Source organism: Gymnodraco acuticeps, unplaced genomic scaffold, assembly GCF_902827175.1.
Source record: "Gymnodraco acuticeps unplaced genomic scaffold, fGymAcu1.1, whole genome shotgun sequence".
Taxonomy (NCBI): domain Eukaryota; kingdom Metazoa; phylum Chordata; class Actinopteri; order Perciformes; family Bathydraconidae; genus Gymnodraco; species Gymnodraco acuticeps.
In genome coordinates this window covers 227,094-251,449 of record NW_022992276.1, presented here as the reverse complement: position 1 = coordinate 251,449, position 24,356 = coordinate 227,094, and the positions used below count along the sequence as shown (strand labels likewise).

The 24,356-nt window shown below is 40.8% G+C and overlaps 3 protein-coding genes across 4 annotated transcripts; 2 read left to right on the top strand and 1 right to left on the bottom strand.

Annotated features, from left to right (window-relative positions):
- Positions 1–635: 635 nt before the first annotated feature.
- Positions 636–14,710, top strand: crlf1a (cytokine receptor-like factor 1a). Of its 2 annotated transcripts, XM_034207381.1 has the most exons (10): positions 636–695; positions 889–1,036; positions 4,303–4,581; positions 5,704–5,833; positions 6,691–6,860; positions 11,127–11,284; positions 12,411–12,485; positions 12,733–12,826; positions 13,612–13,796; positions 13,892–14,710. In XM_034207381.1, exons 2-10 carry the CDS (start codon positions 964–966, stop codon positions 13,913–13,915), a joined length of 1,188 nt encoding a protein of 395 aa, XP_034063272.1. In that variant the 5' UTR covers positions 636–695; positions 889–963; the 3' UTR covers positions 13,916–14,710. The 2 variants fall into 2 exon arrangements, with proteins under 2 accessions (XP_034063272.1, XP_034063273.1); XM_034207382.1 differs by having other exon boundaries at positions 642–1,036; positions 13,612–13,800.
- Positions 14,711–17,606: 2,896 nt separating this feature from the next.
- On the top strand, positions 17,607–21,189 carry odf3l2a (outer dense fiber of sperm tails 3-like 2a). The gene is made up of 5 exons (XM_034207406.1): positions 17,607–17,790; positions 18,550–18,660; positions 18,839–18,964; positions 19,754–19,895; positions 20,748–21,189. Exons 1-5 carry the CDS (start codon positions 17,745–17,747, stop codon positions 21,091–21,093), a joined length of 771 nt encoding a protein of 256 aa, XP_034063297.1. The 5' UTR covers positions 17,607–17,744; the 3' UTR covers positions 21,094–21,189.
- Positions 21,190–21,319: 130 nt separating this feature from the next.
- ebi3 (Epstein-Barr virus induced 3) lies at positions 21,320–24,338 on the bottom strand. The gene is made up of 6 exons (XM_034207407.1): positions 23,959–24,338; positions 23,452–23,566; positions 23,229–23,328; positions 22,583–22,700; positions 22,279–22,442; positions 21,320–21,624 (listed from the first exon to the last, which is right to left on the bottom strand). Exons 1-6 carry the CDS (start codon positions 24,059–24,061, stop codon positions 21,478–21,480), a joined length of 747 nt encoding a protein of 248 aa, XP_034063298.1. The 5' UTR covers positions 24,062–24,338; the 3' UTR covers positions 21,320–21,477.
- Between the last annotated feature and the right edge of the window lie 18 nt (positions 24,339–24,356).

Genomic DNA, 24,356 nt, shown 5'->3' with positions numbered 1-24,356 from the left:
TGTTAAATAAGTTTGTAAATCATCCTACAGCTGACTGAATTCTACTGAATTGCAAAAACTAAAAGTTCAGAAGATAGTATATCAGAAGGGATGGTTGATAATATGATTAGTTTAAAAATAAATGTCCATCCTCCAGGAATTTGTGACACTGGGAGCACACAGAGAAGGCCACTAGATATTCAAAAACATGATTATAGGACATAGCAGCCTGTTTCTCATGATATTGAAGTATAATATGTCTGGGTCAAACCAATGGTCAAAACTGACCATTACAAGAGGAATCATCATAACTCAAGTGGGTACAAATACATTTCTTGTGTGGGAGAAATATGGTTTATGTCACTCTCTGCATAAACAGCAAAAAAAAAGATTAAGATTAAGCCACTCTAGGATTCCCTTTTCTGTAAAACTCAGTGGCTCAACAGCCTCCCATGGCGAAAAACTGAAGACCAGAGAGACCTGAGGCATGGAAAGTAACAGAGACAGAGTGATTCAGTGAAAGTGAATGGCTCTGACTCCCCTACCCATCACTGAAGAGGGAGGTAGAAAAAAAGGAGCAGGGAAAGGACGCACAGAGGGGGAAATGACTGGCGACTGTGTGGGAAGAGAGAGAGGAGGGGCTTAAAAAGTATGAACTTGTGTATGATTTAGCTGCAGGAAGCATTGAGAAGCGAAAAGACTGCAAACAGGACGCGGTAAACTCACGCTTTTAGCCTTTACCGAGGACGTGTTTTCCTCATGGCTTCTCAGCGGGGAACTTTTTCCACCGGGTCACACTTTTTCTAGTGCGCTCCTTCGCTCCTGAGAGTTATCTTGTTAATAATATCCGGAGCATTTAGCTTTTGAACCCGTGCTGTTTTTTCCTCACTGTGCGTAATTTCTACCCAGGATCGAGGAAAAAGGCGACATCACAACAACACGAGGACGAGGGATCAAGACAGAAATAAGACGAACTGGGGGAAAATGAAAGGCGTCTTGGATATCTGCTTGGTTTTCCTCATGCTGCACACTCCCGGCGTGCTTTCCTTGTCCACACGTAAGTTGCACACAGATGTCCATCGATGCGCAAACTCAGGGTCTTGCTGGGGAAGAGTTTTTTGATGGGTTGGGAACAGGCTGCCCTTTTTTTGGTCCACTAATACCAGTTTAATCCATGTGTCACTCAAACATCTGACTGTAAACAACTCTGTGGGACATTGTCTTGCTCTAGTACGGAGTAGCCTATTTTAAAAATAAAACAAATGCAAAAATTGATTTCCACAACAATACAAAACTAATGAGGGTAATAGTCTGTGCAAACAATAAATTACAACCATTGGCAGTAAAAATATAGCAAGAATAAATCTGGGATAAAGAAAACATACCGTTTTGAAAGGAGGTGAGTCAATGTAAACACTCCAAGGCCATATAGGACACCAAAGTAAAATCATATGGGATGGAATTAGTATTTGAGAAGGATAATATTCTGTGAACACCTTGAATAAAAACTACAAGCTCTTATAAACACAGTGTATGGATGTTATAGTGATATTAAACATTATTAAAAACAATAAAAATACCTTTTACCTCCACTAAGTGTACCAAAGATATAGGGTTCCCATAAGAGGATAACATATGTAAATCCTGTATAGAAACACATACTAATCACATTGATCCCTTCTTGGTAATACTATATTTAAATTAGGTATCCAATAAGAATAATGAATATAAAGAGTTCCCATAGGAGGATAACATATGTAAATCCTTTATGTAAATACAAAAGACTCACATTGACCCCTCTTTGGTAATGCTGTAAAATGCGTTTCCAATGTCAAATAACTCTTCTGATCCTGAAGAGCACTCCACTCTGGTTTATTTGTGGATACAACAAAAAAGACAAATGCCACTTTGTCCACTTGACACCTCCTGTTATTGATGTGCTCCTGGTGAAGTATATCGGTTGTGTCCCTGCAGAGAGAGCTGCCCTCCCAGGAGGCTGCATTTCAACAAGTCAAGGCCATAATTCGTTTAACACATGGGGGCTTTAGGAAGCGCAACAAAACAGTGACATCATTTGCCTGAGTTTTGAAGAATGTTAACCGGCAGCTTAATGCACGGTAACGTAAATAAATCAAAGTTATGTCCGCTTCCCCTGTTAAGTGGCTGGATTCGTTTTTATGGTGAGCTCACTGGCACAGAGCAGCTCCTCTGAGAGGATCTCCTGTTCTTCATCCTGTTTGAAAGGCGCTAATAAAAGAAAACATAGTTCCAGGGGCTTAGAGTCGACAATGGGCCTTGATCATAAACTGCCCTGCTGTTTATTACAGGGCCTAATTGGTCATTACTGTTTTATTCACTGTAATAATGGAGGGTGCTTTCCTTTCACTCAGCGTGCTGTGGTTAACAAATGCCACAGAAATTAAACGGTTTAAATGTGGAATTTTCTTAGCAACATATAATTAGTTTTATGCAGCTCATGATCCCATAAAATTCAGGTTCAGATCACTTTATTTGAACCTGTTGCTAGATCTAATTTGAGTTTATAGCATATAAAGAGGTATCGATGTTGGATTTGATAATGTAATAACAAATATTTGACTCTGAAAGACATACAATTATTAAAGTTTACCTTGAGTTAACTTATTCATGTCCCATCTCTCCTGCCTGTACTTGTACTAATGTGATTTATGCCAGACAAGATAATCTCTCCTCTTTCCATTAAGAGCAACAGTTAAATACCTAAAATGTTAGCTAAGGAGAATCAAACAACAGAAAAATATCCACCGTCTCCTCGATCTCCTTTCAGATAGTTATGCACGGCTCATTGTCATTAAATGTTGCGTGACTTCTTCCACTTGGCTCGTCCTCACTGGCCCCTCAAATTATTCCACATGTACGGCTATTGTACAGCAGACAGAGGAAAGAAAATACTTTGAACATGGATGAGTGAAGAGTATATAGTTCTCTAGAACTGAAAGGGACGTCACGTACCTTTGAAGACTGACAGCATAAAGAAAAGTGCCCAAAGACTCCACATAATTAGTCATACATGTCATCGGAGGCCTCTTGCTCGAAAAAAAACTTCCCTAGCTTTCAATTCAACTTATCTCCATCCTCCACTGTCACAGAGTTTAACGCTGAGCTTCAAGCACCCTCAGCTTCTTCAAACAAATACTATTTTACAAGCCATTTCCTCAAGTGAGTGTGTCAAGCAGAGACAATAAACAGTAGTAATTGTGTGCATCACTGTAGTGTTTAAGCTGTGTTGTAAAAGGGGGCTTCGCACCCAGCTCTGGGGCAACAGCCCATCCCCAGCGCCTGGAATACATAAACACTGATTGTTATTCAGCTGGATCAGCATATTATTAAGTCCGCCGTATCCAGTGACAAAGCCAATATGCATGTGTTTGTTTGTACTTGTGTGCGTGCATAAATGTGTTTTGTCACAGCTGGAGTTTTGATATTGATATTAGTGCAGTTCTTCAAAGGCGGCTCCTCCATAGAGGACCACACAGTGTCTGTCAGCGTCAGGTGGCGTGCAGCCCAACAGACGTGGCCCCCGGGTGCAGATTTGTAGTTGGTCTGACAAAGTGTTGACGCGCTCAGTCGTTAATGCATAGAAATCATCTCACTTACTTTGTTTTCATTGTGCCGTCTACTTAGGTGGGCTGCATTTTTTTTAAAAGCCTCCAATCCCAAGAAATAAACTCTCAAAATCTCCTCTCTTGTGAGCTGCTGTTGCATAAGAGACCGGAGAACAAATAACACACACCGCAACAACACAAAGTCCTACAAATCCACCATCCTACACAGGAATAGTAATTTAAAAAGTCATTCAAAACTCAAAAAAAATTAATAAATATATGAGTATCAGCGTGCTAAAACCCAAACTCAGGCCAGAGTTGACGAAAAAAAGCAGAAATTATCCAACACAATCACAAATAAACTTGCAAAGTGCACACAGTAGAGTAGAACACAATTAGTTCAGACTCATCAGAGAAAAACTTTGAATAAACCATCTTGGTTAGCCCACTTTATACCATTATAACAATAATCTCCTCTGGTTTTGTCGAAAAAAACCTTACTGCATTCCCAGAATCAAATGTGCAAATGTGCTGGCTCTACATGTGTTTTTCCCCTCTGTCTGCATGCTGGGCAGCAGCTCTCACTTGTTCCTCAGAGGAAGACCATTAAATTAGCACAAAAAAAACTCAGCAAATAACAAATAGGCGATATATCCTTCCAATCACCCAACCTTGAAACTGACCTTTTCGTGTAACCTTCCTGGAGTGCTCATCAACCGTCTTCATCCATCTCCTCCAGATGTAGCAGTTATCTATCCCCAGGACCCCGTCCTGCGCATGGGGTCCACGCTGACCGCCAGCTGCTGGGTCCACCCCGACCTCGGCGTCCACGCCAGCTCTCTGTTCTGGACGCTCAACGGTCAGCCGCTGCCCGGCTCCATGTACAGAGTCCTCAGCCCCACCAACCTCAGTGTGACGCTGGCCGGGCTCAACGCCTCCCGGCAAACATCCGGCGACAACCTGGTCTGTCACAACCACAAGGGACACATCCTGGCCGGATCCTGCCTCTATGTAGGAAGTAAGTTGAAGTTTATCAGTACGTTTAGATGATTATTGAGCCCTGTGTCATCAATGGAGAGCTCATTTTTTAGCTTACGTATTTGGCTAATGTACAGTATCTCTGAGGAATATCTGTCTGCATTTGTCTCTTCTCCACTGTTAGTCAACGTTAAAAAGGGAAAAGAAACAGCAGAATGAAATGTAAATCGGAAGCAACATGGAAGCAGTAGGCAGATTTTTCTTTTTTTAAGTGCTGTATTTTATGTTTTGTATTCCTGCCTCCAGTGAGAGGCCTCCCTCAGTGTGTCACTGTTTGATGCTTTGGCCACCTGTGTGGTCCATTACTCGCACACTAGCTCACAGGGCAGGGGTCCTTTCACAAAGACACATGTTACAATTTCTGTATATATGAGGACCATCATTTATATTTAGCATTTTCCAGATCTTACTCGTTTTATTAAAGTTAACTTTATTTGGTGTTCCTGTCAACAAAATGTCTTAAAATAACCAGATTTTTCCATGGGCAGTCCTTATCCTCAAGAAATATGGTTATTCGCTGAGAATGAGTTACTTAATACCAATGCTAAAAATGGCTTAAGACCCAAATAATAAATAAAACTGAAGGCATCCTTTAACATTTAAACAGCAGCCTCTCTGAAAATGTTTCCTACAGTACAAACGCCCTTTCTCTTCCCAGATACATAAAAATACAGGCCATTCCTAAGACTGTGAAAGGTGATGTGATGAAATACGACAAAAACGTAACCATGAAGAAACACACACACACACACACACACACACACACACACACACACACACACACACACACACACACACACACACACACACACACACACACACACACACACACACACACACACACACACACACACACACACAGATATACACACACAAATTAGGGAAAAAACAAACCAATTTGTGAAGAACATCACTAGTGGGTGAATTACACTCAGGAGGAGGAAGGAGCTGAAGTAATGGCTGGTCGTAACTTTGTACACTAATGACCCTACATCTTCCCTCCTTTTTTCTCTCCGCTCTACTCTCCCTTTTCCTCCTCACCCATTTCTGTCATCTCTATTTTCTTCCCCTTTCTCCCCATATGTCCCCCTTTCTGTCCCAGTGCCTCCAGAGAAGCCGGTCAATATGACCTGCTGGTCCAGGAACACCAAAGACCTGACATGCAGCTGGGCTCCAGGAGGGAAAGGAGAGACTAACATTAGCACACAGTACACACTCAAGTACAAGCTCAGGTACACTCACACAAAAACACACACTACAGCTACACTGTGGAAAACACTCATTGTGACAAATAATTATGTTCCTTATCTTAAAAAACAGCATTTTTTTGAAATGTCAAGACCTTTTTGATGGTTGAGCTAAAAAAACATTCCCCTTTTTCTCAGGCATAACTCCAACAAATAAGAGCATATACATATCACACTCATACATCTTGAATAAGTACCACATACTTTCTCTAATATATAGTATATGATTCTGCCATAGGCCTATAAATGAAAGGGGGTTAAGACTGAGTCAAAACCAAGCAAAACCAGGTTTATTCAAATTGGCTCAACTTGTTAACGTTCTCAGTTCAAATCAAAATTATCAGCAGGTTTTTATGATGCTGACATGCCTCAAAAAGGCCCCAGAAACAAGCTAAAGTGGAGCTGGAAACGGGACAAAATACCATATCTCTTTGGCAGATCGTATTTTAAGAAAAATAACATCATTGTTGCCAGAGGGTGAAAGCCTTTCGCCAGTAGAAAAGTCACATTTCATGAGATTTAGGGAAAACGGGTTTTCATCTGGGAACGATACATTTTGAAAAATTAGTTTCAGATGCGGTTGTAAGCTCTTTTCCAATTTATTATAGTTAAATCAGCAATTTGAAAGCACTAAAAGGGAAACAACCTGACATGCAGTGCCCACAGGCGCTTCAACCGCATTGAGATCTCTCGCTGCGGTCAGATTAGTGTAAATAAGGACTTAATAAAACCACTTGTGACAGATAAGCTCTTAACTGGTAACACATTATACAATAAATTACGTATTGCATGATATCGGTGCTGTACAGAGTTATTTGAGGTATTTTCTGTTTTGCTCCCAGGTGGTATGGCAAGGAGAAGGAGTGTGAGGATTACACTCATACGCAGCCTTACTCCTGCAGCATCACCCGGGACCTGCACCTCTTCACGCCCTACGAGATCTGGGTGGAGGCCTCCAACCAGCTGGGCAGGGCCGCCTCCGATGTCATCACACTCGACATCCTAGACGTGGGTGAGTGTGAGAAAAAGTGAACTTTGACCTGGTTTCTTTTACCGTTTCTTTACAGCTTAGATCCCAGTGTGAATGAGCCTCTAGGGTATAATATAGGACAGGGGATGCTAGGCTTTTAGGCTTGTAAAAAAACTGAGAAATGTCTACCTGCTTCTCCTTGTGACAGCTTAAACATGTCAACTTGTTAACAGTTCAACCAGAGAGGGATTTTGTGATCTTCCTTTAATTCAAAGAAATGGTTAGACATTTTGCTTTCATTAACTCTCTTGTCTCTGTGTTACTTTCGGAGCTACATCATAGCGCAGAGAGGCAATTATCTTAGCTTAGCATCGGGACTGTAATCAGGGTAGACAAAGCTAGACAAAACATTAAAAATAACGCCTTCAAGCGCCTCTGAAGATTATTGATCAACACGTTGTATCTTGCTTGTTGTTTAATCGGTTGGAAAAATGTAATGTAATAATAACAATTTGTGGTTATTCAGGGGTTAGGTGCTAGACATATTCTTGTCTAGTAGCAAGTTTGCACACAGCCAGGCTAGCTTTATCCCTGTTTTTTAAGGCTTTATCCTATGCTATTGAATAAAAAAACACTCAAATAGGATTGTGTGCATAATATTAACTCAGAACTTAATTTTAAATGATTGTGGAATAAAGGAGAAAACTTAAAGCAACAACACAAAACTCAAGTGGTGTATTCCTGCCTCTAATTCTCATCTTGTGACCCCTCAGATTTATTTTGTGACCCACTGGTTTGTAACCATGATTAACTTCAGCTTTAGCCTCATATTGCTGCTCTTAAAATGTTGAAGCTTGTCACTTCACTTTACAGTTTCATCTCCTTTATTCCTACAGACAGGAGATTGGCTTGTGTTCTGTTTTTTGGGAGAGAAGGTTGTTCACAAGTTCTCATCCAGCTTTACGCTGATATGAACTGAGCGGTGTTCCCTTTTAAAGCTTTGTTATGATGTCCGTGGCCTAGCTTAGTGCGGTTTAAGCAAATGGACCACAAGATCAAAATTCTTCTCTACGCTCATTATCTCATAAAACAGACACACACACACACACACTCTCACATGCTTGCACACACCTGGACAGGCGTAGGTGTGTGACAAATGGGAACGCCCTCTCCTTTGATGAGCTCATTTTCTCTTTACTCATGCTCACCGGACACACATTCAGAGACACACATAGAAAACACTTGCTAATCCCCTTTTTTTGTGGTGCTGGAATGTTCCACACTGATCCTTGAACATAATCCCGTCTCCAAGACCCCCGAGGCCTTAGGAGTTAGGGCTTTGAGGCTTTGAGGCTTTAAGACTTGGACCTGAAATAATACAACATGATTAGCTCGGAGATTTTCACCTGGTTCAACAGGCTCATAACAGTGCCGGGGAAATGTACAGAGAGCAAAACTATGTAGAGCTTTCGAGGTAAACACGTCACCGGTGAGGAAACAAGCGTCCATCAAACTGTAATCCTTTTTCCGTTCCCTAATGTATGCACGCACACCTGTTTACACGCCCCGAGGGCAGGGCAGGGCCTGGTAACGGTATAGAAACACAGTGTAGGCGGTTTCTGGACTTGTGTGTGTGTGCGGGGGATTTTGTTTCGCTCAGGTTGCCCTGGCCATTCTTCTCATGCAAGCAGTTTCCACAACAGTAGCAGGTCATAAAACAAAGCAGCCGCACCTGCGTGGAGGTGATGTGAGTCACTACGGTCATGTCCAATCAGTTATGAAGGCGAGGCGAAAACACCTCCAGTTTGCTCTGCATTCCTCAGTCACGGGGATACCTGTGCACCGAGAGACTAGAGGCAACTTGTATGGGTTTCTGACTCCGAGAGGATGAGCGATGACATAATGTATGTTAACAATGATTAATCTGTAATTTGCTATGTCTAATTGACTTGTATTGCTAAATGCACAAGATGTATAGGAACACCGCACTTCTACTGAACAGTGGACCAATTACTTAAAGGTGGGGTAGGTCATTTTGGAGGAACCAGCTCGAGTGCGCTAGAATTTGAAAATACACAGCCGGAAAAAATCTGCCACTTCCTTACAGAGCCCCTCCTCCAACACACACGAACGCGCACATGACCAATGAGGGCACGAGATAAGTTTGTGCACAGATGGAAGGCTGACAGGCAGGTAGGCCATCCAGTTATTTTAGCCGGGCCGGCTCAGATGATTGGTCGTGCTTTTCACAGTACTACGGCTTCCACTGATGACATTTTTTAATGGATTTTTTGTCAAAGCACTTCAGATATTCATTGCTATCAGGATGTTAAGAGCATTCCATGGAATATAACAAAAAGTGTATCTCGAGCCGGTTTCTCAAACTTACCTACCCCACTTTTAATTGCTCATTAAAATGATTCTTCAAAACAAATATATATATATTCTACAACTAAATGATCTTCTAAGTATTCCTCAGAAATCAAAAGCAGCCAAGGATGAGATCATTTTAAATAAGTCAATTATCTTATTATCTTCAAATATCTTGGCTTTTTACTTGTGATACATAAGTAATCATTAAAAAAACTATGTGAAAGACTATGTTGTCATCTCAAAATAAATATCTGAATGCTATCCATATTTACATTAGCAGATAAGGTATTATTATGCACTGTGCTATTATGATTCCCAAATGAATGACTGTCAAATAGAAACATTAGAAATGGTATTTGATCTTTACTACAAATAGCACTTTCATGTGTGGCTCATCTTTGAATGATGTTCAAGTCTAGGAAATGCAAAAATGTAGATTCAAGGTTTTTTGAAAAGAAGGCAGAATATTTAGTTATTTCTATAACAGAGTGTTGCAGGCAGTACTGGTTTGCGGCGTAGTCAATCAGAGGGCAGGGAAGGAGCCTCTTTGTAGCCTGAGAGACAGAATGTGGGGCAAAGACAGTCCAACAATGCTTGTGAAGCTCCATTCTGTGAGCACAGGAATAATTGAAACCATGTCTTCGGTTTTTTTAACAACTCTTTTATCTCTTCATCTGAAAAATGAACGGCTCTGTCAGATTGCATTTGTCCCTTACTTGTCATTGTTTTGGGCAATTAGTGTCCCCACTGTACTTAGATGTTTAAGTACTTAAAACTTTAGTTTTCTTAGTTTTACTCTCAACTTTTGTCTTTTTAAAAATAAGCTTTTTTCTAAGATGAAAGAAAATGCATGCCACCCGTCACCCCAAGAGTACAGACACGCCTGCAGTTACGCATTTTATTTCAGAGAGTCTCCCGTTCCTCCGAAAGCTGGGGACCAGAAACATCTAAAACTCTCTCGTGTCAACTCCCACTTTTCCACTGAATCTTTCCCATCTTCTATTTCCTCTGGGTTAGTCTTGTTTGTTTATGGTAAGGGATGACATTATAAAAAGGAACTGAAGTTGGTATTGAAACGATCTAAAAAACAAAACGTTAAAAATAATGGTCTGTCAGTACATGTTTGTTTGTCGAAACGATAATCGTTGTCAGATGAAAAAGCCTCTTCCAGCTCACAGAAGTCAACTCTTCTATAAGGAGACCACAAACCTCGGCCAACCCTGAACCCTTCAGTGAGCTGCGACACATTCCGATTTACATTTCTATTGAGCGGATTTTCTTGACCCTGCAAACACTGAAATGTAGAAAGAAGCCCCTAAGCTATGAATGTTTGGCTGAAAATAATAATCATGGCCATCTGTCCACCAGAAGTTTATCATTAAGGTCTTAACATAGAAATATACTTGTTAATGGATGTAATGAATTACAAAGTACTCCAGTTTGTGCCTCTCATGAAGTCATTGTTTGTACATTGGAGATTTTGCACTGGTTATGTCATTATAGTCACACACTGGTTTAACATTGTTTTACAAAATCCATCCAATCCAATTATATTGAACATTTTAAACTATTTTCGGACATTGTATAGACCCAGAGGGAGCTTCTCTCCCACACACTGACCTATGCAACCACTCAAAGCGCTTTACAGCAACGCATTCACGCCATGCTGTTGGTTCAGTATCTTGCCCAAGGACACTTTGACTTGTTGACTGCAAGAGCTTGGGATCAAACCATCAATCTTCCTATTGGTGGACAAACTATTTTGCCATTCTCCTCACTCAGCAATAGTGATCTTGAGGATGTCAGACTTCATTACAGCCCTTGCATAACCCTTTGGTTTAGGGAATGTTTTGTTGGAACCAAATTGATTTTAATCATATGTTCAGCTCTTTGGATCAACTTACTTAATAACCTCTTCCTCTCTTCTCCCTGCAGTGACCACGGACCCTCCATCAGGTGTGTCTGTCAGTCGCGTCGGGCAGCTCGAGGACCAGCTGAGCGTCCGCTGGGAGGCCCCACCTGCCCTCAAAGACTTCCTGTTTCAGGCCAAATACCAGATCCGCTACAGATTGGAGGACAGCCAAGACTGGAAGGTATAAGGACACACACTTATAAAGACATAAATCAGTTCTCCTTGTCTCGTACACACAAACACATATATCACTGCAGCTGTTTCTCATCCTAATGCTGTAATCACCTCTAATCTAGTTTGATTGATGCCTCCGCTGCCAGATGGGTTAATAGTTCAGAAACTTTCATCAGCCATAAATCTCAGTCAGGTTTTGATCATGAGAAAAACACGGGCCAGAGCCACTGTGTATACCTCTGTTCAGACTTTTAATGAATGCAAAATACAGTGTAAAACCTTCAGCCGTGCAGATGGCGCTTCCCAGGATTCATTTGAGTCCTCTGGGTACGAGTGAAGATTCTCCTGTAATTAAGGGGGAATTACACAGATGTAATATAAGCAAGTCTTTGCTCGCAAAGTGGAAAAAGAAAAGAAGAGGAGTGGAGAGACGCGGCGGAGAGATGAGACCGTTTCGAGGGAGGAGAGAGGGACTTAAATCCAAGTGGCTTTAAGGGTTTGGTGGTGAAAACAAAACGCCATTTTCCCTCCGAACCGGCCCTAATCATGAGGTCATGCTGAGGAATGGAGGGATACATCTCAGCTGTTAATGCCTTCAATATGGCTGTAAAGACGCTCAGCGGTAACGTCTGCCGATTTGGCTTCCCCACGTCACATCATTAGCCCTCTGATGCCAGTAATTTCCATGTTCTGTTTTCTGTTGTAGCCATTCTTAACAAGTGTTTACAGACTGAATGCCAGAGAGAAAGTGGGGACTATTAGACAAGATAATTAACTACAGTGCGTGGGCGTCTCTTTCTCTCTATCTATTCTCTTTTTGCTGTACTGTATGCATTGAGTACATGTACATGTACATGCTCTTCAGTGTTGTTCCTCTGCATATCCTGCTCTGTAACAAGTAACAGAGAGCAGATTTTTACCCAGCGGGCACGATTACATTAAAACATTTTCATAAACACACTGATCAGGAGTCACTAAACAATGTGGTGTGCATGCATGTTTAGGTCTGTACATGGTTTGTGGTTGTGTTTTCTACATCTTGACTCTGCACTGTGTTTAAGTTTGCGCACATTGGTATTTAATACTGCAGTCAGACCTCCAACTATTCTGTGTTTGGCTCTTTTTTCCAATAGGTGATGGACGACGTTGGGAATCAGACATCTTGTAGATTGGCTGGACTGAGACCTGGAACTGTGTATTTTGTCCAGGTACGATGTGGTCTGTGTGTGTGTGTGTGTGTGTGTGTGTGTGTGTGTGTGTGTGTGTGTGTGTGTGTGTGTGTGTGTGTGTGTGTGTGTGTGTGTGTGTGTGTGTGTGTGTGTGTGTGTGTGTGTGTGTGTGTGTGTGTGTGTGTGTGTGTGTGTGTGTGTGTGTGTGTGTGTGTGTGTGTGTGTGTGTGTGTGTGTGTGTGTACTTGAGATTTAGTCAGTTTTAATAATGTTGTATCTTCTCCAGGTTCGCTGTAATCCCGTGGGAATCTACGGTTCTCGCAAAGCTGGGATCTGGAGCGAGTGGAGCCATCCTACTGCTGCATCCACACCCCACAGCGGTAAGCACACACTGAAACACACACACTCACAGGTCTCACACTGTGTTTTCTTGTTCTTGATCTCAGTTTTTGTGAGAATTAAGTACATTTCAATTATGAAGATGGTGCTGTTTTATATTTCCTTACCTTTGTTCCAGCTTTTTTTGTTCTGTATTGGCAGATTTATTCGTGGCAGTAAAATCAGATTTAAAAGAAAAATCCTAACCAAAACAAATTACATTTTCACCAAACAAAACATTACAAAGTCAATCCAGACTTTGATTGTGTAACTTTGTAGTTGCAACAATAAAGTTATACAAATAACTAATTCAAAGATCAACCCCGAACACGATTTAAGTCCTGCTGTTCACCGTGGCTACCTGCTGCTGTTATCACAACTGTAAGGAACTAGGGCCATGACTATGAAAACAGAACATGGGTATTAAAGCACTTGGATTTACGAGAACTTCCCATGAACCTTGGCAAAAGTACCAGATTTAGATGAGAGGTCTTCTATGTTTGTGTGCAGTCGTTGCCTGAACTGTTCATGGCTCTTGGTGTACGTATCACCAGTACAAACAGAACATACAGAACTCTACACAGCTGGAGCTATTTCTCAATCATCTCCTTTGCTTTCTATCCTTTAATGTTCATGTTTGCCTGTCTTTTCTACGACTCTGCAGTAGTGGAATGTAGATCCGCAATATCAACCCTGCTGCTCTGTGAAAAATGTCATCACCGAACACCAAAGCCAATCGAACTAAAGTCTCTCCCTCTCTCTCCTTCCTTTGATTCCCTTCATGCAGAGCGGTTGATGTCGGGCTCATGTGACTCAAAGTCCAGCGGGGACTCAAACTCCACCCTGCGCCGGGAGCTGAAGCAGTTCTTCGGCTGGGTGCGGAAACACGCCTACGGCTGCAGCAGCATGTCCATGAAGCTGTACGACCAGTGGAGAGTGCTGATGCAGAAATCCCACAAAACTCGCAACCAGGTAGGTAAGCATCACTTAATGGATCCTCAGAAGTAAAAAACTGTTTTGTATTTTAAAAGGGCTGACTTGTAACAGATTGTGTCTTCTTAATTTAGGTTCTCCAAGGGGATAAATCCTAGCACAGGCTGCCTTTACGGGCAGAAAAACAAGAAACGAACTGAACGAGTGTGTTTTTGTCTATGTGTGTGAGGAAGAGAGATTGTATTCGTATATGGGAATTATAAGACATTTGCTCTGGACATGTTGTGCAAATAACGGCCAGGAGAGGACATCAAATGAAAAAAACTGGGATTTTCTTCTTTATTTCATCTTTTCCAGTCAACATGAGCACTTTTTTGTCTGAAAATGTGGACTTGTTATGGACATCTTGGTTGCATCATTAGCAAGACACCATGTGGACTACTCTGCTTTCTCAAAGGACCACGCAACAGGAAAACTCACACATCCCTAAAGATGTTTGCCGCATATCTGCTCTAAATGTGCACAAAGGTCATCAAAACAGATTACAAGTGTTGTCCAAACAACTACAAGTATTCTGACCTTTTTTGTTTTACTTCACCTGTGGATCCAAAGCACCATCTAGTGGCTGATCAGCGTCTGTGGATTCTGCAAATCAAGGCGTTCACCGTGGTCCTGTTGGAAAAAGCAAAAGCAACTAATTATCATTCAGTATTTCTAAACCATGCTTTATAAGTGCCAAACTGGTTCACTCAGCATTCATGTGAGCAACAGTGTGACTGATGGTGTTTTTGTATGGAGACGTTTTACTGCCTTTATTTTTGTACTGAATTGTACCAGCATATTTAAAACTGTATAAAGTTATGTTTTATGTCTTAAGTTATGCTTAGTTAGTAAAAAAAAATATCATTGACTGAAGTTGTTTTCGATTTCCTACTGTTCTATAAAAATGTTGACAGAAACACACGGTTTGGAAATGAGTTGTGTGCACACTAAAGCGACACAATGATAAACGCACCTCTGCTACTGCTGTATGGATATATATATTTAATACCCGTATGTTCCCATTGCTCCAAAAGGTACGCCATGCTGCTCGACATTTTTACTGCTGCAGGGATTTCAGTCAGATTTCTGAAATGAAATATTTCCGAACAGCGATCTAGAAGACAAAAGGAAGATGAATATGGCATAACATTTTCTCTTTATTCCACCCTCTAAATAAGCAAAATGCTAAAAGAACCTGGGACTTAGATCAGTTGCTCCTTAAAGAAAAATATGCAACATATAGTCAGTAATTTTCTACATTATTTTTGAATAACTCTTTATCTATGGATTCTACATCCACCATCTTAACCCCGAAGACAAAGGGACACCCTTTAATTTGTGACTTAAATGTTTAGAAGTATTTAAACTGTGACTGGAACCAGATCTACTTCAAAGCACATTATAAGGAAGTAGGGTGAGTTCTGTCAGAAATCCTTACTTACCTAAAATACCAAATTTTTTAGGGATATATTGTGCAATATTTCAAATGGGTCGGATTAATCAAATTGTGATCACATTGAATTAAAGGTCCTGTAGTATGAGCCATTTAAAAATGGTATCCGGTACCACATGTGTTAATGAATCATGTCCAAGCTTACCATTATTTAGCAAGCTTAGAACAATGGAAAAGGGGTTGAAATTGAATTTCTTAGACTTGCAAAAAGTGTGAACATGTGCGTAGGTGGAAATGGGTAAAACAGCTTCAACACCTTATTACCATAAAGGAGCACAAACATAAAACTGCTGACCACATGGTGGAGCTATCTGCTCCTAAATATATAGTTATTCTTTGATGCAAAACAAACTTTCCAAATATTTTCATTGGACTGTGAATGCTCTCCTGCTAACAACAAGAACAACAGACAACCAGGAATGAAAACCTTGGAGAGGGCAACAAAAAGCTGACATCCATGACAAATACCTCCCCTAATGAATCCAGGCTGCATCTCAAACCAGTCCCACAACAATGATGGGATGATGTTTGCTGCACAGTCTCACTGTTTACTGGGGAAACCTAAGACAGCGGTTGTGTTTCCTGTCAGTGTTCATCTCCTGCTGGTGACACAGAAGAGTCTTATTACCGAGCCTGTGAGAGTCACTGGTGCTGAATATTTAACCAGTGCAGGTTTAACTTGGGCACTGCTCTGCTCTAAAGGCTTTAGTTACCTCTGTGTTCAGGGGAAGAATTAGTAGTATGGGATAGCAAGTAGTCGTTTTTCTAACTGCGTTTCTCATGCCGGAAAGCAAACATCTCTGTATTTGCCGAAAGTTATTTCTTCGCAGGACTTTTCTGCCACAGTTGACACTTTTCAGATGCTGCTATTTGTCAATCATCTTCCTTTCTGCTGCAAAATCCTTTTTAGGTCCAAAACTCATAGCCACAGAAATGTAGGCTTTTGAATGAATGTCTTTTAGTTTGAACGTTAGATTTTTACTCTATTTTCAAGGGCCTGGCTGAGACCTTCAATGGATTTAAAAGAAGTAAGCAATGCATTATCAATCATATTCAACAGATCAAACACATATTCGTATTAGTCTAACAAGGTCCTGCAATTTAAATTATACTAAGTAAAACTACAGAAGAATGATCAGATAATATCATTAACATATCAAAAGTCAAACTTTGCAGACAAATGGCAGGCTCATACTTTCTCATAATAAAGTGTTATTTGTTTAGTTAGTCCATATCGTATTTCTGTTTTTGTATTAAAATACTTAAAGCAATAAAAAGGCTTTTATATTTTCCGCTTGTAATACATATATGAAAGTGCTTTTTGGCATTATGCAGCAGTCCTCTCTCTGTATTTCTCTGTATCTCTTAATGGTTGCCTATCCAGTGCCTCAAGAGTTGTTTAAATTATTTAATCACCTGAAAACCCTCTTTGCCTCTGAATTCAAGTCCTGGAATGTATATATTAAGTATTAGTCAATGTATTGAACATACAAAACATACAACAATAATAATAATATATATATTTTTTTTCTCACTCATAATAATAATTATAACACAAAAAAAAAAAAAGTAATAATAATTCTCAAATAGTCTCTGTCATGTTCAACAGGGTAGTAAGTAATATTGAAGAGAAAGGTAGATGTTAGTGCTGATAAATGTTGGATTTTAGCTCTGCCTGATTAATCAGCCAATAGAAGAGAATAGGCACAAACATCCCTGGAGATAATTCAATACTAAAAAGCTTGTTTGTTTTCCTCCCTGGAAAAAGCCATTTGGCATGCAGTGACTACATTTACCAGCTATACCAGGCAATACATCTTTTAGAGATTTTGCACTGATCTAAAATAAAAAGCTGTCCAAATCGTAATGAAATCATCAGTGCATGGTTTACATTACAGCAGCGTTGAGCCTGTTAAATATCCTCCTGAAACACAAGATCAGAACAAGTCCTTTCATTTTTAATAGCATGTGCAGGGAGATGCTATTAGTTCCAGCATATATATCGTAGCTGAGCGGTTCATCACACTTACTGCGGGTCAGCTAGTAACCTAATGCTCATAATGGGATGACAAATGAACTTCATTGCAAGTGGCTGACATGACTGTCGATGCAGTGCTGTAAGACTTTTAACGGAGCATTTTAACTCTGAATTGAGCTTTACATGAATTGTTAAAGATCTCTATTTCTCCTCTTTAGGCCTTGACAAAGTCCACTTTTGGCCCTGGTTGTAGAAACATTTTGTCCTGAGGGGAACGAGGGGAAAAGGAGGTGGAGAGCACTTTGGGTGTAACCAGGGCTTCGATCAAGGTAGGGTTTCTTTCACCTCACAGTCATGTTTAATTCAGCCCAGGAGGCCGCAAATCACCCGAAGAAGAGAGACAGGCAGAAAAGGAAGTGCCTGAAGTCAGTGACAGAGGAACCAACGAGGAAGACAAGGGGACAAAGAAGAACAGGAGAAGAAGAAGAAGAAGAAATAAAGAGGCTGTCAGAGCATGCAGGAAGTGAAGAAACGTCCGATAATCTCTGCAAGAGAAAGAAGTCAGTGTGTGTGTGTGTGTGTGTGTGTGTGTGTGTGTGTGTGTGTGTGTGTGTGTGTGTGTGGCCTAGCATTACCATCCTTGTGAGGACCTAAATCTGTTTACACAGTCACGTGTGGGGACTGGCTTCCCTTATGGGGACAACATTGAGGTCCCCATAAGGGGAATCATTAATTTTAGGGTGAAGACTTGGTTAGGGTTAGGGTTAGGCATGTGTTGGTTATGGTTAAGGTTAGGATAAGTCTCCAGGAAATGCATGTAAGTCAATGTAATGTCCCCTGAAGTGATGTATACATGGTATGTGTGTGTGTGTGTGTGTGTGAGTGTGTGTGTGTGTGTGTGTGTGTGTGTGTGTGTGTGTGTGTGTGTGTGTGTGTGTGTGTGTGTGTGTGTGTGTGTGTGTGCATCCACATGGATTACATTAAAGCTGAGCTGGTTTTTGCTCTGAATTCTCTCACAGCGTTATACAGCCGTTGCTCCATACTTGTTTGAGGTGTCTACTTTGTTTAGAAATCATTCCCAAACATGCGGAGGAAGAACTTTAAAAAGCATGACCATAGAAAATAAGAGAAAGAGCTCCATATGGAAATCATCAGAGACAATTCAGACCGAGCCAAAAGAGCGGTGGGGGTGCCATACTGCTGCACAGAGCTGGGTCTGTTGCATCATTTTCATCACGGTCCTCCTCCTCCTCCTCCTCCTCCTCCTCCTCCTCCTCCTCCTCCTCCTCCTCCTCCTCCTCCTCCTCCTCCTCCTCTAGGCCCGGGTCCTGGACGCTACGCTCTGCCCCCGACGGTGGGATACATCAACCATGACTTCACCAAGCCCAGCAGCCCTGCATACTCCTTTCACAGCCGCATGAGCAGCGCCAGTGAGTTTTTAGATATTCATTTTCTGTCATATTGCTCTGAAGTGCACTAGTTTTTACTCCCATGGATCCTTAATGTCTCTTTTCTTCTATGCTTAATACCTGTCTGGAATAGTTTTTTCTTAATTTGACGAGGACTAAATAAGACTTTGGATGACCTTAAGTGCTCTGTTTCCTGCAGTGGTCTCTGTGGACTCCAGCCCAGGACCGAGGTACCACATTGACGCCAAGTTAACCCGCTTTGGCCGGATGGAAACCCCGTCCTACTCCATGCTTGGCAGGGGAAGGAGCACAGGGGATAATAAAGGTGAGAGAAGAAAAAAAAATGTTTGTGTCTAGGTTGATGTTAGCTATTATTCAACTATTCATGACATTCCCACTAATCAAACGCACTTCAATTTGTCCAACTTTTCCTACCTAGAAATAAACAAGAAAGTAGAAAATATATATTCAACATGAATATTTTCTACATTCTTGTTTATTTCTTGTCTTGAATTTTTATTGCACAATGCCATGTATTTTTATGCTGCTGCAACGCAAACATTTCCCAAATTGGGATCAATAAAGTACTATCTTATCTTATCTCTTACCTGTTCATCATCTTCTTAAACATTTTAGCCAGTAAGTCAGTGTGGCATCACCTTTTCAACATCCAGAATTCACACAAACATTTCTCAAGAAAACTACCTTTTCCCATGAACAATGGTTTAGTCTGTATGGACTCCATATATCAAATCAAATCAAGTTTTATTTATATAGGCCTAGCACATTTTTTAAATGATTTTTGGTCGAGCCAACGTGCTGTACATACAATACAAATACTTTACAATAAGGACACTTTACAACAAATACAACAGCACAGTTTGTGCAGAATATCAGTATGAGAAAACGACACCCTCCAAATATATACATTTGAACACTGGGTAAATCGTCCAGAAAGTAGTTTCATTTGTTACGTGTGTAATCATGTAAATTAGGTGTTTTTCTTTCAAACATCATACCAGGATTATGGAATGCTGTGATTTCTATGGACACTATAATTAAAATAAACAAAGAGAGGAACTTTTTCCAAACTGACTTTTATTCCTGTTTAAAGGCGAGGTGTTTCAGACTCCGGGGCCGGGGGCCTACAGCCCAGAGAAGGCTCTCCCTCTCAACTCTCACCTCAGACCCCCCTCCTTCACCATCGGCTCTCGCACCAGATACCGCTCTGTGGATCCTGTCCCGGCACCCAACAGGTGAAGACAGCAGGCATTTGAGGAAAGGCTGGGGGTGGGACATGATTGTGGTTCTCTGTGCTAAAGAACTCATGGGCATGGTAGTTTATTTTGAGTCAATCTCACATATATTGTCCCTGTAAACTATGGTTTGAACTCTCCACAAGTCCCTCTAGCGCCTGTTGGTAGAAATGATGGTGGAAGTAAAGGGGAAGGTCAGGAGAAGTAGTTTAGCGTAACCCTCGTGATGAAGTCTGGGACTACCCTGTACGATGCAAAAAAAAGGTTGGAGAGGCTGGACAAGAATGTGGGAGGAAGCCCATAAACAAATGAAGATTATTGTGATGCGATATAAGTATTTGTATCGTATCGTATCGTATTTTATCGTACTGTATCGTACTGTATCACATTGTATTGTATCACATAATATAATTGTGTCATTGGGAAACTCTGAGAGGAAGTAGATGTTTTATTAAACATCAGATTTTATATAAGTTATAGGTTTTTTATTTTATAACAGACAAATGTAAACTAGATCATGTTCAACATCCACCAAAGCACAGAAGGAATAACCTTGTACCTTAAAACATTCTGCTAAAGAGTTTCCCAAAGTGATTAAGGAGCAAGTGAGAATGCGTCAACAACAAATGCCCCACTGTATGAGAAACATCTGCTCAGAATTACAATGCAAAGGTTGCCAAATATCTGTTGTTTTTAAAGACCGTCTTCAGAAGGAACGAACGAGCTTAGCTTTAGATTTTGAAGGTATTGAGATACAGAATATTGCAAGCCTTATCATTTAAATCAGAGATAGCTGAAATGAGAACTCTCTGAAGCACAACATTAATATGTGTCGTTTTTCCTTCACTCCAGCTACAGACTCCCTAATCTGCTCGGCAGCCAGGTCCCTAATAAACCATCGAGTGCCAGCTACAGCTTCTCAGGCCGGAGGAAGGTGGGAGCTCCGTCTGAAGACCTCTCCAAGAGCCCTGGACCGGCCAAATACGACACCACCAACCCCGACATCTACCACCAGCGCCAGCCCTCCTTCTCCATGCAGAAACGGACTAAGAGACCCAGTTATTTCTCGGCTATCCCCGGCCCCGGCACTTACAGCCCGGAAAAGTTTCATGTGCACCTCCCTAAACCCCCCTCCTTCTCTATGGGTGTCAGACACTCAGAGTTCGTCACCCCACTCGTGGTGCAAGTCATCGACTGACAGGATTCAATATGAATGCGTTGATTTTATTATATTTTTCATACAAATGTGGAGCTGTCATGTAAGGACTAAAATATATAAATAAATCATATTAAATAATGCATAAAAGTTGAATGTAAAAAACTTATTAACCAATTATCAGAAAGTGTTACAGTATCAGTTGTTCAAAGGGAAACATCTCAAACCAACAGTATTACAAATATATATAAAAAAATAACATTTCAAATGGAAAGTATGTCCATTTATTCATTTATAAATAAAACAAAATATAAATAACTTTTGAATTTGCATTGGATGCACCCTGTCTAGAGTTTGTCAGCTTAACTTCACTCATAGCTTGAAAGGAGAGTGTTTAACAGAACAGGAAGTGAGAAGGAGTCTCTATTATCTAGTTCTTGGTATGGCGATCTTTACAGGTGAGCTCCAGTCGCTGCACTCGCCCAGATTGAGCAGCTCTTTGGCACACACCTGGAACAGGTAGGCTCCAGGTTTCAGCTTCAGCACCACCCAGTTGCTCTCAATCGGACCCAGCTGGAGGAGGAAATTAAAGATATATTACTATAAAATAATCTGTGTTAAATGCATAGTGTTTTAAAAATACGACACAATGCCTCTTTTTAAATAAACTGGCTACGGTCTTGACATCTTTAAGATACAAAATAATTTGCTGAGAGTTATACATCGGGTAAGATAATACTCTGTCCTTTAAATAAGAAGCTACAGCCTTGGTTAGCTTAGCTTACGCATAAAGAAAAAAAACTTGGTTTTAACCATTGGACCATTTCTGAAAATCACTAGTTAACACGAACATGAATAAGTGTTTTTCCCAAATAGGGAAACTAATCCTTGACTATTTGAGTATACTACATCATTCTAACAAGGAGAAAAATGTATTTTAATCAGCATTTCTCATTCAAATGTAATTGATCAATCACAGTTCTTAACACTATTAAAATAATTACTTTATTTTAATGTCTACTGAAAAGCTATTACCTCACTATTAAACAGTTTACATTTAAACACATTACAGCTTAGTTGAAATGAGAAGGATTCACAGACGAAGGGACTTTCTGAAACCGTGTTGAGGTTACCTAAAAAAACCTTATTGAACTTCCTTGTGGTTGTGTGTGTAATAATGTAGAGTTTCACACTTCTGCTGTTACTGCTGATGATGGTTTTTCTTACATTGTACGACCGTGGGATGCCCCTGCTTTCCCGCTGGTACTTGATCTGGTATTTCAGAGGGAAGATGTCCAGGTGAGACCAGGTAGGGGGAGGAGACCACTGCACCAACAAGCGTTTGGAGTCACGAGGGGAAACCGTGACGTCTACAGGGGGGTCCGGTTTCACTGAGAGAACGAGACTTGAACATTAACCACAAGTGTCTTCACAATATGCACATCAAGCTATATTGAGTATCACACGACGGTGCACTCATCACTCTCCCTACTCTCTTTTAGATCGGATTATTAATCATGTCAGTTGTCACCTATATCCTCCAACATGAAGCTTGAAAGATGGAAGCTGCTGCTCCCAGAATACACTGCGGTGACGTTGATGATGTAGTCAGTGAGCAGCTTCAGGCTGGGCATGTGGCAGTGCCAGAGCTAAAACATATAAATAAAAAACACAAGATTATAAATCATGAGGTTATATATTATTTAGTTTTGTTATTTCTATGTTTCAATTTCAAAACGTTAGTCATTTTTGCACACTGACAGCTTATTTTTGTATCATTTAAAAATGTAATGGTAAAAACATACGATAACATTTACTGTAGATTCGTGCATGAAAGGATTTAGATATTGAAAATAATTCCCACAACAAAAAATGCGTGATTTCCAGAAACCACTACCAACTATTTCCCCCCTAATGACATCATTTTCACCTCAGACTCACAAGACAAACTTGAAACTAGTGAGTTACAGCTTCTGTGTAGCAGAAAGGTGAGAGGGGTTTTCCAAAAAACACTTTGACAAGTAAGGACATGGAAGTAAAAGTGTCTGGATCAACATTACAGTAACATTTCTACTATAAGCATTGATGGATGATTGTTTCACTCTGACTAAAATCAGGCTTTTGGAAACCCCCTTTTCAGTGTATCTGCTGCAAAGGTAAATAAATAAAGCTGGTACCCGATCAGATGAGGATGACGATGCTGAAATCACATCAGAGGACGAAGAGCCGGGTTGGACGAGATGGCAGTGCTTGGTGACCGACTGTCTGTGTCTCTCACTGGCAAACACATTAACACACATATTAATGAGCTCCTCAGCGACACTTAACGACAGGAGTCTGTTTTACTAAAAGGTGTCAGTGATGCAGGTCAGCACACAGGAGCAGAGCAGTGAGATCTACCTGTAGGTGGCAACGTAGTGAGTTGGTGGGTGATGGGGGGGTTCAGGCCAGGAGCAAAGAGTCACGTTGGGGTAGCTCGCACACCGGCAGCGCACTGTGGGAGTGGAGGGAGAATCTGAGAACAAAAGTCATAAAATGAGCAAACAATTATTTATTTATGTCCTTCTTAAGGTTGTGTTTTAAGAGCACACCTTTGCCCCCTTTTCTTTGTTAGTTTGTTAGTCATTTAAAAGGTTAAAGCAATTAAATGATAAATAAAATGTGTTGCAGGGTTGGAAATATGGTAATAAAAGGTAAACAAAAATCCCATTAAGGCTCACAAAATGACTATATCCATTCACTGCATGTAGAAAAATACATGTTCAGTGCAACATAGCAGCAACAAAGCTCTTAGTAAAAGTAACAACAAAAGGGTAATTATGCTTTCTGTTTTACGACTCCTGATTAAATGACATGTGTTGAAAGCACCACCAAGTAAATAACAAGAGGCATGTTACTGATACTCACTCCCTGATGTTGTAGTCCCCATCAGCAGGTCCAGTGCTTGGCCTCCAAGAACACACACGAGCAGAACCACAGTGACACACACTCTGCCAGCAATCGCAGCCATTAGTGCTTCCGGCGGAAAACAATATTACTGAGTGAAAAAGCTTTCTAAATGGAGCAGTGAACCCTCGTTTGCAAGATATCGCCGACGCCTACTCTCTTCTGTTATTTATTTGCTCTGCTCAGGTATATAATTCTGCACGTCAAAGTTCAGAGATAAAGAAGTGCTGCTGCTGCTGCCGACTCCCGTCTGTGTGTTTGAGCAGCGGCGTATCAGGACTATAAAGCCGTCGTAAAAGTGAAAGAGGAACATCGATTGTGGTGAATTGTAGGAAAAAGCAATTGGAGAAATAAGTGTT